General features: G+C 43.6%; 1 protein-coding gene across 2 annotated transcripts in view; it reads right to left on the bottom strand.

Moving 5' to 3' along the window:
- The window catches only part of INTS6 (integrator complex subunit 6), a 185674-nt gene that overhangs the window by 59006 nt on the left and 111281 nt on the right, over positions 1–15387 (bottom strand). For both annotated transcript variants that reach the window (XM_029602804.1, XM_029602805.1), the window contains exons 11-13: positions 8068–8178; positions 7251–7466; positions 7019–7145 (exon numbers count right to left, since the gene is read on the bottom strand). In XM_029602804.1, coding sequence (XP_029458664.1) covers positions 7019–7145; positions 7251–7466; positions 8068–8178 — 454 coding nt within the window. The remainder of the gene's footprint in view (positions 1–7018; positions 7146–7250; positions 7467–8067; positions 8179–15387) is intronic.

Raw genomic sequence — 15387 nt, 5'->3', positions numbered from 1 at the left:
TCCTTCTGCCTTTTCTTGGGTAGAATTTTTTTTTAAGGACTGCACTCCTTCCCTTCAGGCGCAGTCCCTGGCCCCGGTCAATCTTAACAAGACAGGGTCACAGGTGGTGAAATCCTGCATGCCTGGTGCTGCGGGTGAGAGTTGGGATATACATAAAGCTGGTCTTCCCAAGAGGAATCAAGATAGCACGGATGATGAGACTGATCCTTACTCCCTGGAGAATGGGAACATTCCTCTGGGATTGGAGCTGTGTAGAACTATGGTGTGGTTCTTTCATAGAGATGAGTTACTGGCTCTGATTTCCCAGACACTGAAGATGCTCGGAGTACCTGGGGCTGAATCCATGTCTGAGCCAAAGAAAGATCCCATTTTGATTTCCACTTTTCTTCCCTATTACGGAGGCCATTCAAGAGTTAATTGATCTTGAATGGGGCGCATCAGAAGCTAATTTTAAAGGAAGACGAGTCTTGGAAGGACTGTACCCCCTGGATCCAGTTGTGAGAGAGCAATTGCGTTTTCTGAAGGCGGATGCACTTGTGTGTGTTACCAAGCGGACGACTATTCCTGTAGAAAGGGGAGCGGCCTTGAAGAATGCACAGCTAGGTGAATTAAGGCTATCCTTAAGCAGGCCTTTGAAGCAATGGCAATGAATTTGCAGATAGCTTACTGTTGTTCCTTGGTGGCTCACTCTTGTTTACTGCTCTCTCAGGAGATCGATGAATCTGGTTTAAATTCCAGGGAAGTCATGAAACCAACAGATGCTTTTTTGGAAGATGTGAGCTGCGATTTGGTCTGCACTTCAGCCAGGGGTGGCTTTGGTAATTGCGACTAGACATCAGCTATGGCTGAGAAATTAGTCAGCCAATACAACCTCGAAGTCTAACATTACGACATTGCACTTTAAAGGCTCGATCTTGTTTGGGAGTGAGATGGAGAAAACGGCCACAGTGGAGTGAGTCCTCTGTTCCTTGATTACCAGAGGATAAGAAACAGACGCCATGCGCGATCCTTCAGCATGAGAGGTCGTACAGACATTTTCAGTCCTACAGAAGAGCGGCTTTTCCGAGGACTCGACCTTTGGGTATATCTGTCCTTTTCTCCCAGGCAACCCAGATGGGGTGCAGGCTCAGGTTGTGGAGCCCCCGAGCCTCCCAGTGAAAGTGTGCCAGCCCACCTCTGGAAACAGGAGATAGGTCACCTCTCTCTCTCTCTTTTTTTTTCTTAATTGGTGGTGGGTTGAGATCACGACAGACCAATGGGTTCTGGAGGTGATAAGAGATGGCTACGCGCTGGAGTTTCGCAGTGTTCCTCGGGACGTGTTCATCATGTCTCCCTGTAACTCTCCACAGAAGAGACAGGCAGTGGAGTATACTTTATCAAGACTCCTCAGCCTGTGGTTCCAGTGCCCACATCAAGAAAATATAGGCCAATATTCCATTTATTTCGTTGCACCCAAGGAGGAGGGCCCTTTTCGTCCCATCCTGGATCTCTAAGGAATCAACCATCATTCGCTTGTGACTCATTTTTGCATGGAAACCTTGCACTCAGTGATGGCGGCAGTACAGCCGGGGGAGTTTCTGACATCTCTGGATCTGTCCGAGGCGTACCTGCATATTCCCATCCAACTAGAGCATCAATGATTTCTGCATTTTGCGGTTTTGAGGTGTCATTATCAATTTTGAGCAATACCTTTTGGTTTGGCCACCACGCCCAGGACTTTTTCCAAGGTTATGGTGGTGGTGGAAGAGGAGTTGAGAAAAGATGAGATCCTGGTGCACCCGTACTTGGGCAACTGGCTGATTTGGGCCAAGAGTCTGGAAGAGAGCCTCTGGGACTTCCGCAAGGTGATCTCCTTGTTGCAGGAGTTAGGTTGATCATGAACCTGGCCAAGAGCAATTTTTGGCCATTACAGTCACTAGAGTATCTTGGTGATCGGTTTGACATGAAACACGGCAGGTTGTTCCTGCTAGAGGGCCGTATTCAGAAACTGATGGCGCAGGTGCATCTATTGTTGAATACAATATGCCCAACATTGTGGTCCTATCTACAGGTGCTCATATTGATGGTGGTGTCTCTGGAGGTGGTACCATGGGCAAAGGCGCTTATACGTCCTCTTCAGTGCACTCTGTCTCATTGGAGCCCACAGTTTCAAGACTATTTGATTCAGCTCCACCTGCCAATGGAGGTCTACACTCAACTGCAGTGGTGGTTAAAAGCAGATCTAAGAAAGGGAGTTTCCTTAAGATTACTGGACTGGCTAGTACTTACAAGAGGTGCGAGCCTCCAGTGTTGGGGAGCTCTAGGTCAGGAGCTAAAAACAAAAGGACGCTGGAGTACAGAAGAGTCTCTCTGGAACATCAATTGGCTGAAAGCCCGTGCGGTCTGGTTAGTATGTAAATTGAAATGTAAATACTGTGTTAATGCTGTTATTCCAGTAAGAATATTGTTAAGACCGTTATCTCAGTTCCTATCTACTTCTATCTCCTTCTCTCCTACTCTTGCTTTTCACGCCCCTCAGGCTCTAGCTTTCTCCCCACCCCCGCTCTCTCCCTTTTCCCCCTCTGCTCCCCTTCCCCTTCCCCGGTTATTTGTAATTTCTACTTCCTTTTCTCCATGAGTTTATTGTGAACCAGTATGATGTGACCCACGAATATCGGTATATTAAAAGTTCATAAATAAATAAATAAAATAAATATGCGTGAGTTCTATGACAGATTGCAAGGTTGCGCGGTCCAGATAATGTCAGACAATGCAATGACAATGGCTTACATCAATCAGCAGGGAGGAACCAAGAGCAGCAAGTGACGCAGGAAATAGCCCAACTTATGGAATGGGCGGAACTACATCTTCAGGAGATCTCAGCCTCACATATTGCAGGAAGAGACAATGTAAGAGCCAACTTTCTCAGTAGACAGTCTAGATCCAGGAGAATGGGAATTGTCAAACAAGGTGTTTCAGCTAATAGTGGATCACTGGGGCCTTCTGTTTATGGACCTAATGGAGACTTCTTGCAATGCGAAAGTCCCTTGCTTCTTTAGTCACAGGAGAGATACAAAGTCTTTGGGCATCAATGCCCTCATGCTAGAGTAGCCAGAGGACAAGCTGCTGTATGCCTTTCCCCCGTGGCCCATGTTGAATGGATTTTTCAGAAGATCGAGAGTCACAGGGGGATGTTTTTTCAGGTGACACCAGATTGGCCCAGAAGACCTTGGTACGCAGATTCGTGAAGGCTCCTGGTGAACTTTCCCCTCCGGTTTCCGGCACAAAGGGATCTGCTACGGCAGGGACCTGTTTTTCACAAAGATCCGAATCGATTTTGTCTTATGGTATGGCTTTGAGAGGGCTCGGCTGCTAAAGAATGGATATTCTACTGTGGAGATTGCTACCTTGCAATAAGCAAGGAAGTTCTCCACTTCCTTAGCCTATGTGCGGGTATAGCAAGTCTTTGTGGCTTGATGTGAAGATCAAGGGGGTCCTCCTTGTTCGGTTAAGATCCTGCTCATTTTGGAATTTTTGCAGGATGGATTGAGCAAAGGGTTGGCCCTTAATTCCTTAAAGGTGCAGGTGGCAGCTCTTGCCTGTTTCCAAGGTCAGGCTTTTGTCAGCTCATCTGGATGTGGCCTGTTTCTTGAAATGAGTGAAGCAACTTCATCCTCCCTTGCAATTACTGGTGCCCTTGTGGAATCAATCTAGTTTTCGATTTTTTGGCAGACCCTACTTTTCGACTGATGCGTAACCTTTACTTGAGGTTACCGAACTTAAAAACAGTATTTCTTGTGGCAATTTGTTCTGCATGTCGAGTATCCGAACTACAGGCCTTGTCTTGCTGGGAGCCATTTCTACAAGTGACTCCAGGTGTGATACAGCTGCGTACTGTTCCTTCCTTTTTTTTTGCCAAAAGTGGTCTCAGATTTTCACTTGAATCAGTCTATTTCCCTGCCATCACTGGACAGGGCAAGAGATGCAGAGGAATATCGCCTGCTATAGCCCTTGGATGTCAAGAGGCATATCTTGAGATATTTAGAGGTTTCTGAACCTCTCAGGAAGACGGATCAGCTGTTTATACTCCATGGTGGGAGTAAACAGGGTGAGCTGGCATCGCGGGCTACAATAGCCTGCTGGATTAAGAAGGCAGTCAGAGCCACATGTGGATTAGTTGTTGCCTAATCAGTTTAGGCTCAGGCAGTGTCATGTGCAGAGGTTGGATTGTTGTCTCCCATCGACATTTGCCAAGCTGCAATGTGGTCTTCTTTACACACCTTTCCCAGGCATAATCGCCTGGATGTGCAGACCCGGGAGGATGCAGCCTTCGCAAGTGAGGTTTTGACTGGATCGCAGGCAGGCCCCACCATGTTCAGGAGTAGCTCTGGTACATGCCACTGCTTTTGGATTCACCTGTCTATATGCTAAGAAAGGAGAAATTACTACATACCTGATAATTTTCTTTTCTTTAACAAGGACAGGTGAATCCACCTTTCCACCCTTGGCTGCCAGATGGTTGTGCTATTGTCCTCCTGCGTGGCTGCAGGTTCCAGGGAGTACTGGTAAGTGTCTCCAATCCCTAGACTAGTTTTATTACACTCCTTGTCTGAGCTCAATGTTTTCCTGTTGGCTGAGTGCTGGAATGGTTATCTGTTAATAATCAAATTTTGTTAGTTTGCCCACAGTTGGCTTTTGCAAAGAATATTGGCAGGCTGATGTCACTGCAGGGATACATATACTGTGATGTCAGCTTTGCTCCATCTCAATCTGCTGGTAGAGGTGCATAACCCACTGGCTTTGGATTCACCTGTCCTTATTAAAGAAAAGGAAATTATTAGGTAAGTAGTAATTTCTCCTTCCCAACTACTGGCAAAAAATGTGATATTTTGCTGCTAAGATTCAATTTTGACACAACCATTTCCATGCCTGTACGACTGGAAGGATTAGCACACACTGTTTTATCTGAAGTGGTCAATGCGACTTAGAGGCATGGAGAATATATCTCAGCTCATAAGGATAAAGCACTGCCCTTTCCGTATCCAGGTGGGTATGAAGAGTAGAACCCATGATACAATTCCCCACATGGACTAACTTACCTTTAAATAAGCGTGTGTTACAATTTGAGAATTATATAAAGGGGTTAAAAGGGCAATAACTTGAAACTCGTGAGCAGTAGCGCAAATCATCAAGACCTTAAATTTACCTACTGACCAGCTGTACATCTTTCATAAGCATTCATAATTCAATTAACTTAAAAACATAGATAAAAGTACTAAAAATAAAAGTACATTTTTCATTCACTCAGCTCATGCTTGAATAGTTGAAGGCTAGGCATACTGGGTGAGTTTAAGGGCTTGCATTCATAACATAGGAACAGCCATGCTAGGTCAGACCAAGGGTCCAGCAAACCCAGTATCCTGTTTCCAAGAGTAGCCAATCCAGGTCACAAGTACCTGGAAGGATCCCAAATAGTAGTTAGATTCTATGCTGCTTAAACCCAAGGATAAGCAGTGGCTTTGCACAAAGCTATCTGGTTAATAACAGCTTATGGACTTTTCCTCCACATCCTCAGGCAATGAATTCCAGACCTTAATTGTATGCTGAGTAAAAAATTATTTTCTCTGATTTGTTTTAAAATTTTCTCCTGGTTATCTGTGGTTTCGTAAAAAGTTAAAAGCTGCATTATTTGTGCAAATCTTTTTTTTTGACAATTAATCCTATTTATTGGACAACGGAGGTTAAAATCAGTGAGCAATAAGTACATGTAGAGAACGCCATTGAGTTTTTATCAGTAGGAATATGATGACTGTATAGGTAGAAGTATCTTTAGTCAGTGGACAGCTCTCCCATGTGGGCTGCTGTGTTGGTTGCTCATTATTATAAAGAAGAGAAACTAGAGAAGATGTGCATTTTTTAGTTGACCTTTGAGGAGGTTGGAGTTTTATGTTCCTGTTTTACATAGTAATGTAGTAACATAGTAAATGTCAGCAGAATAAAATAAACTAGGTATGACCACCACCTTTTTTTTTTGCACTGGAAATTGTTTTTCTTCTGGTCATCAATTCAGGCCAGAAAGGCAGTGTGGCTATATATTATGATTCCGTTATAACAAAACAATATCGCAAACATTTCTCATTTAATTCAAAGGAGTACACAAAGAAATTAGTGCAGCTCTAGATCAAGGTTCAGGTACCAACACATTTTAATCAAGATGCTCTACCAAGTTTAGAAAATTGTTTTTTCTTTGCTCTTAAAGTGAGAAAAATATGTCACTTATTCACAAAAATGTGTCACTCATTCAACAAGCGCACTACAGTGAAAATACTGCTCAATTCCATTGTGAAAAAATTAATTTGTTTGAAGTAGTATAGATGTATATAACAAAACAAGCAAGTGAATAAGAGCACGAGTAGATCATCAAAACATCAGGGGTAAGCAAGTCCGATCCTGAAGTGCCACAAGCAGGCTGGGTTTCAGGACATCCACAATGAATATGCATGAGATACATTTGCATATGAGGCGGCAGTGCATACAAATATCTCGTATATTAATTGTGGATATCCTGGAAACCAGAACTATTTACGACTTTCTGGGACTGGATTAGTAAATATTTATTTTTATTTTCTACCTCTGTTATTCAAGTCATGCAAAGCAAATTACCTTAAGGAAACTTTTGTTTTTGTTTTAAAGATGTCCTTTGCCACTTGTGTGTGACTGCATTGTGACCTTTATAACTACCAAGGTTACTAGTTAATATACATTTAACTAGTTACAGCACAACAATGTAATGCATGTCATCATATAATAGGGCAACCAGTGACTAATGAGGTCAGCTGACCTCCTCAGAAACAGGAAAAATCACATTCCATTTCATCTATGCAATAACAGAGAAGGATAAAAATTTAAACCAGTAAACTGAGTTAATCTGTATTTAAAGTAGCAGAGTCATACAGACGGATAACAGAGAGGTCATTTTTACACAGGATTTATCACCATTGGGACATCAATGAAGAATACTAAAAATTTAATTTTTCACCTTCATCTTGTCCTTTACGAAACTTGCGTGTGTTCTTCAGAAGATTGGACCTCATTCTTGTTAGATGATCCAGAAGATTTGTTCTGGGTATGTCATAAGCGTTTCTAAAGGTCTGAGGCTTCAGGTCCTAAACGTTTTAGCATTATAGAAAGAAAACATGGATCAATATTTGCAGTTCTTAATGTAGGACAAGATTAAGGATACTTGAACCCTGCATACAGGAGATACTTACTTTATTCAGCAAAGCTATTTGAAACCCTGCAAACTCCGTCATGTTCAAGTCTAGAAGCTGATGAGGAACTTCTCCTGTGATTCCTTGCAGCAACTGGTTAAAATCTTTCCGATGGGCCAGAGAGAGAGCGTGAGACCTGTTTCCGACCTTAATTCCAGACTCTGGTGCCATCTTTTTGCCTATCAATCCTATTACTCTATCGGATTCCATTTTGGCCTTTACAAAATACAGCATTAGAAATGAAAGATTAGACTTTTTCATATTTCACACTACAGAGGATGAATACATTTCTAAAGTGTTCTGAAAGAAAAATGAACACACAAAATTAAAACTTTTTACTGGCATTCTGATCAATTTGCTTTAGTTTCAACACAAAAGACTGACAATGTATATTCTTAAGGGCAGATTTTCTATGGGGACAACACCTTCCTTTGAAAGAAAAAGGGAAGGAGGCCTGAGCAAAACTGGAAGAGCCTCTCTGTCAAACATCAAGGCATGAATGAAGGAAGAATAAGGAGGGAGATGTGGCAGAATTTAGGAGACTGACAAGTAACATGGGTTGCGACATTCTGGACTTGCTGAAGGGGACAGAATGAGGAAGAGAAAGGACAAGTTAGATGGTGCAGTAGTACAGGTGAGACAAAGATCCTAGCAGAGGAAGGAATGACAGGCATCAAACATTAGAAATGAGGATCAGCTGAAACTACAAGCCAAGAACTCAAGAATGACTGAAATAATGTGCAGTAGGAGAGGCTCATGAATGTTATATTTTAAATATAATTTTTGATTAATAGTACAGTAGCATTACATAAGTTACCTGTTGGCTCAGCTTTTTGAGGTAAGAGATAACACTGTAACTGAGCCCATATTCCATGTTTTCAGCAATAAGGTTAGGAGCTCCCATCATCCTTACAGCTTTCTTCAAAGGCTACATAAAGAACAGATACAGTATTAAATACTCTTTCTGTTCTTGAAATCTTAATTGAAGATCTTGGATCCTAAACAGAATCCTCCTATGTACCACACACTGACAATACTGGTAAATCTGAACTGTCTTAGTCACAGTATCTACCACTTTTGCAGCAACCAATGCTCTCATGTGTTGGGGGGAGGGGGGGTGGCGGAAAGGGGACAGAACCACAAAACTTGCCATTTCTCTTCCCTTAGAAGACAGCCCGCAGAAACATGTTGTCAAGGATTGATTAAATGGCAATGGTTGACATTTGTTAGCCATGATGATACAAGCAACCATCCTGATATCCTCTGCATCACAGAATCATGGCTCAAGAAAACAGACACTGAACTAATCAACCAACTACCCCACTCTGCATATAACATCTTCTCATTAGCAAGACCTAAAAAGAAAGGAGGCAGCCTACTTTTCCTAGCACTAAAAAAAATTCAAATTCAAACACCACCACATTAACATACCACCACCACCACTGGAGATAGGCCTCTTCAAAACCAAAAACCTTCAAATCATGTTGGTATACGCCCCACCCAAATCCCTAGACCTCCACCTATCCTCACTCATAGAAATCATCCCAACTCACATCAACATGGACACACCAGCAATCATCCTAGGAGACTTCAATCTTCACATAGCTTCCAACCCCCAATCTCCCACATGCAAACTACTACTTGACACCATGACTGCCATTGGTTTCAAACAAATAGTAAACACCAACTCAGAAATCTGGACACACCCTCAACCTCATATTTATCAATAACAAAACAGCACGCACCAATATCCCTCTCACATCAACTAACATCCCATGGTCTGACCACAAACTCATCCAAACACTACAACTCAAAATCAACCACAAAGAAAACAACAACAACAAAAAATATATCACATTTCACAAACCATGCCCCAGTGAAGTCATTGCAAAAGCTCTCCCCACTGCCTTAAAAGACCTTAATCTCAACACAGCAAACTCAGCCACAAACTCATGGCTCAACATCAATGCTGAAATTGAAAAATCTAATTGTCCTATTATCACCAAATAAATAAAGACCCCCAAGATTCGAAGTAAACTCAGAACCCCCAACCCAACACCGTCCCCACTTGGAACACCTTTGAAAAAATGGAAACACCCACAAAGCACTATGGTACAAACTCGAACTAAAGAACACAAAGTGATTACTCCATCAAGCCGAAAAGAAATGGAGAAAAGATCCTACCCCATCACATCTGGACAGATACAGAATACTATACATCTACAAAACTGACATAGACAAAGCCAAACGTGAGTACTACGCAAAGAAAATCCACGATCACCAATACAACCCAAGAGCCCTCTTCAACTTCATCACAAAGCTGACTCAACCTATTCAAAATTCACCCGCCAATGAAAACAACTCACTAACATGTGACACGCTAGCACAGTTCTTTCTGGACAAAACCTCCAAACTAATAACAACCCCCAAGATTCGAAGTAAACTCAGAACCCCCAACCCAACACCGTCCCCACTTGGAACACCTTTGAACCCATAGCCTCCACTGAGATAATAACCATCATAAAAAAATCAACCCAGCTTCTCACCCCTTTGACCCTATTCCAATCAAAATCCTGAAATTAATCCCAGAAATCATAGCCAAACCTATAACGGATACCATCAACATATCTCTAAAACAAGGAAACTTCCCAGATGCCCTTAAATGCGTCATCAAACCAATACTCAATAAAACACACCTGGACCCCACCAACTTCAGACCTATATCAAACCTCTCCTTTATCTCAAAAATCCTCGAAAAAACAGTAAACCACCAACTCTCTGAACATCTGGAAAACCAAAAAATACTCTACCCATCCCAACACTGATTCAGAAAAACACTCAGCACCGAAACACTCCTACTTACCCTCACCGACTCAGCACTCAGAGGTCTTGATGCCAGCCAATCCTACCTTCTTATACTTCTTGACATATATGCCGCATTTGACACTGTCAACCACAACACCCTCATCACCAGACTAAGTGAAATCGGTCTAGACGGCACCACAATCAAATGGCTCAACTCATACCTATCAAACAGAACCTACAAAGTAATCCTCAACAACAAGGAATCAAAACAACTCCCCCTTTCACACGACGTACCTCAAGGATCATCACTCTCCTCCACCCTTTTCCACATCTACATGCTCCCACTCTGCAAACTCCTCACCAATCTGGGCCTCCAAAACTTCATCTATGCCGATTCTCATCCCTACGAATGACAACATACAAAACACCCTCATTCAATGGAATGCCATCCTTTCTCAAATACAGAGCCTCCTATCTCAAATAGCACTCACCCTCAACCACTCAAAAACAGAAATCTTACACATCTCAAACAAACCCCCAGAACAGATCATTCAGAACGGACCGTCCACACAAAGATCAATCAACCTCATCACATCAGCAAGAAACCTTGGTGTCACCCTAGACTCCCAGCTAAGCCTTAAAACCTACATTAACACCATAATAAAGGAAGGCTACTACAAACTACAAATCCTCAAAAAAATCAAATCGCTACTACTCATACAGGATTATCGATCCGTACTCCAAGCCCTCATTTTCTCCAAACTTGACTACTGCAATTCCATCCTCCTTGGACTCCCATCCTCTTCCCTCAAGCCCCTCCAACTACTCCAAAACGCAGCAGCCAGATCCCTCACGAACAGCAAACGCTCCACACACATCACCCCCATACTAAAAGAACTCCACTGGCTCCCCATCACACACAGAATTCAATATAAAGCCCTCTCCCTCATACACAAATCCCTCAACAACGAAAAGTCAGACTGGCTGAAAGACACCCTTCACCCGTACACTTCCCAACAAAACCTACGCTCCAGTAAAACTGGATTACTCTCCATCCAATCCAACAAAATGGCCCACATCATCTCAACCCGAAAACGAGCAATCTCAATAGCTGGCCTCACTCTATGGAACAAACTACCAGAAGATCTCAGAACAGAACCCTCATCACAGAACTTCAGAAATCACTAAAAACATAGCTATTCAAAAAAGCCTACCCAGATGACAGCTAACACCATGACACCCACCACAACCTCCACAAAACCAAACCCCAGCCCGCCCTCATTAATCTTCTAAAATCAACAGACTATCCAAATGATATAACGCTTACAGTAGTCTAGTTTACTCTATATTGTTTTTATCATGCTTACAATATTAAAGTATATATATTGCTTATATAATGCTTACATTAGTTAGTCCACTTTATATTGTTACAATCTTTTTGAAACCCCAAATGATAAAACGCTCTCAAAACATTTTTAATCTTTAAACCTTTCACTATAATAGACAAGATGAACAATAGTTTGCTTCTATTTTTCTTTGTTCGTTCTTATACATATATGTAACGAAACCGTACCTCACTGTAATTACTCTGTAAAATAGTGTGACCTATAAGCATACAAAATGTATATTTATATGTATGTATAGGTATCAAAACCTCACCTCGATATTATTACTCTATGTTTTGTAACACAGAACAGTGTGGCCTATAATCGCACTCTCTCTCATACATCATGTAAACCGATGTGATACCCTGTGTGAATGTCTGTATATAAAAACAAACAAATAAATAAATAATAAAAGCAGCAAAAAGCCCCAAATGCAAGCAACAAATGGGACAATTGTGTTGTTTCAGCTTGTATATTCCTTGCTGCAGCACTGGAGGAAAACGTGAAAGATGGGACTCAAGCAAGCACAACAAGTTCCCATTCTCCCCACCCCTGGCTGAAAACATGCATAGAAATGACTCCAAAATGTGCTCAGCAATTCAAAGATTTTCCCGAAATCAGATGACTTCTACAACCTTTTTCATGTTCACATTCCTTGGCGATCTGGCAGCATAGGTTCACAAGCTGGAGCAGGAAGCGTGGCTGGTTCAACATGCTGAGCTCCACTAACCATCAAACTGTAAACAAACAGCAGCCACTGCACTGTAGAGAGTCACAGGCAGCACAGCAAACTGCTCTATAACGATATATGCCAGGTGGAAATACTTTAGGACAGAGGGAGAGAAGAGTTGCTTAACAATAACAGGGGTTCTCCTAGCACATCAGAATGTTAGGCCTCATACATGGGTGACATCATCAGATGAAGCCCCGATGCAGAAAACTTACGTCAAAGTTTCTAGAACTTTGACTAGGCATAAGGAGCATGCCCAGCATGCCCTATACCACACATCCATGCAGGGTCCCTTTCCAGTCTTGTATCATAGAAATATAATTTAAATAAAAAATAGAAGAAACCCAACTTTGCGGGGTGGCGGGTGAGTTTTGTGAGGACTAACATCCTGCTGTCCTTGGAGAACACCTGTTACAGGTAAGCATCTCTGCTTTCTCTGAGAGCACCACAGGATGGTAGTCCTCACACATGGGTGAATCCCTAGCTACAAGCTGCTCCCCAACACAAAAGGGGACCAACAGATGCCCAACCAGGGGCCAACGGGCTCATCAACAGTGCTGTTGGTAACAGAGGGGAGAGACAGCCTGAACTCAAACAATGGGCCCTAGGTGGGGATAGTTGGGTTCTACGCTTCAAACAGGTTCCGAAGTACAGACTGGCTGAAACTATTGTCGTGTCAGCTATTCCTATCCAGACAGTAATGAGATGTGAATGTGTGGAGAGAACTCCACATCACAGTCTTGCAGATCTCCTCCATGAGAATTGCTCGTAAGTCGGCCACCAACGCTCCATGGCTCTGATAGAATGAGCCTTGACATGACCCTCAAGATGCAGTCCGGCCTGGGCATAATAGAAGGAGATGCAATCTGCTAGCCAATTGGATATTGACTGTTTGGCAATGGCAACGCCCAACCTATTCTTGTCAAAAGAAATAAAAAGTTGGAAGGACTGTCTGTGGGCTTCTGTTCGCTCCAGTCAGAAGGCTAAGGCTTGCTTGCAGTCCAAACTGTGCAGTGTTCATTCGCCTTGGTGCGAATGGGGCCTGGGAAAAAATATTGGCAGAACTATTGACTGATTAAGATGGAAATCAGTCACCACCTTAGGCAGGAATTTAGGTTGCATACACAAGACCAACCTGTCATGATAAAACTTAGTATAAGGTGGATAAGTCACTAAGGCCTGGAGCTCGCTGACCCTACACACTGAAATGATTGCCATAAAAAATGACCTTCCAGGTCAGGAACGTCAGTTCACAGGTGCACAGCGGCTCAAAAGGAGCTTTTATCAGCTGAGCTAATACCACGATGAAGTCCCACGACACAGCGGGAGGCTTTAGGGAAGGCTTCAATTGAAGCAGGTCCCGCATGAAGCGTACAACTATAGGCTGTACAGAAATGGACGTACCATCTACATCTTGGTGGTATGTGCCAATTGCATTGAGATGAACTCTGATAGGTGTAGGAGGTAGTCAAGCAGTTTGTGGGGCAGAAGGATCTAGGGTCTTCTGCTCACACCACTTCAGTCCATAGAACTTTCTAGTGGAAGGCTTTCTAGAAGACACCAGGACCCGAGACACAATTTTTAAAAGATCAAGTGTCTGCAGGATTAACCTCACAACATCCAGACTGTGAGTGACAGGGCCTGGAAGTTGGCATGCTGCAGCCAGCTTTGATTTTGTGTGATGATATCTGGGCAAGTCCCCAGACAGATCAGTCTGCGGATGGACAACTCCTTTAGGAGTGGAAACCAGACCTGTCTCGGCCAAACAAGAGCTGAGGATCATAATCCCCCTACCCTCACGGAGCTTCAAGAGAGTCTTCACTACTAAGGGAATTGAAGGATACACATACAGAAGGCCTTTGCCCCAATGATGGGTGAGGGCATCAGAGGCTAGTTTGCCATCTGACCTATACAGAGAGCAGAACAGAGGCACTTTCCTGTTGCAGGTAGATATGAACAGATCTACATCCGGGCTCCCCCAGAGGCAGAATATCCGATTTACTACCCCTTGGTCCAGGGACCACTAGTAGCATCTGAAGGCTCAACTCAGCCTGTTTGTTACCATGTTCTCCATCCCGGCCGGGTACATGGCCCTGAGCACCATCCCGAGGGACAGGACCCACGACCAGATCTGGACCGCTTCTTGACCAGGAGGTACAATCCCATGTCTTCTTGCTTGTTGACATAAAAACATAGCTATTTGGTTGTTGGTGTGAATCAGGACAACTTTGTTGGACTGCCGATCTCTGAAAGCTCATAGAGCATACCTGATCACCCGAAGCTCCAGGAAGTTGATTTGACAAGAGCATTCCTGGGTGGACCAGAGACCCCGAGTGCTGAGCCCATCTACAAGAGCTCTCCACCCCAGAGTGGATGCATCTGTGGTTAGGACAATTTGGGTAAGTGGACTTCAGAATGAGATCCCCCGTACCAGATCTGAAAGTACCTGCCGCCAGGGCAATACGTCCTGGAGAGACGGTGACTCAGATGCAATCCCGGAGGCTCTGAGTGGCCTGCCGTCACTGCAACCTCAGCGTCCACTGGGCTCTGAGCATGTGTAAATGTGATAAGGGAGTGACATGGATGGTTGCAGCCGTATGGCCCAACAACCTCAACATGTGCCAGGCTGACACTTGCTGGCTTTCTGTCACAATGGTTGTCAAGATGATGGCCCTCTGGTGAGGCAGGAAGTCCTTGGCCTGAACCATGTCTAGCAGGGCTCCTATGAAATCCAACTGAACTGCCGGGCTAAGATGGGACTTTGGGTAGTTGAGAACAAACCCATGTGACTCCAGCACCTGGATGGTCAAGCACATGGACCTGGTGGCCCCTGCCTGCGACATGCTCTTGACCAGCTAATTGTCCAGATACCGGAAAAAATGCACTCCCAGCCTGCAGAGGTCGCCACCACCATGGCCAGGTATTTTGTGAAGACTTGTGGGGTTGACGCAAGCCCAACAGCAACATCCAGTACTGGAAGTGCTGTTTTCCCACAACAAATTGGAGATACTTCCTATGAATGGGGAAGATCTCAATATGAGTGTATTCATCCTTTAAGTCGCGGAAGCATAGCCAGTTCCCTTTAGGTAAAAAGTGGGATCAAGGTACCCAGGGAAACCATCTTGAACTTTTCTTTTCTTAGAAACTTGTTCAAGGCCCTTAGGTCTAGGAAGGTATGGAGTCTCTTTGGAATCAGAAAGTACCTGGAGTAGAACCC

The sequence above is a fragment of the Rhinatrema bivittatum genome, chromosome 5, assembly GCF_901001135.1.
Source record: "Rhinatrema bivittatum chromosome 5, aRhiBiv1.1, whole genome shotgun sequence".
NCBI classification, from domain to species: Eukaryota; Metazoa; Chordata; class Amphibia; order Gymnophiona; family Rhinatrematidae; genus Rhinatrema; species Rhinatrema bivittatum.
The sequence above is the reverse complement of the archived record's forward strand: the minus strand, read 5'-3'. Positions and strand labels throughout refer to the sequence as shown.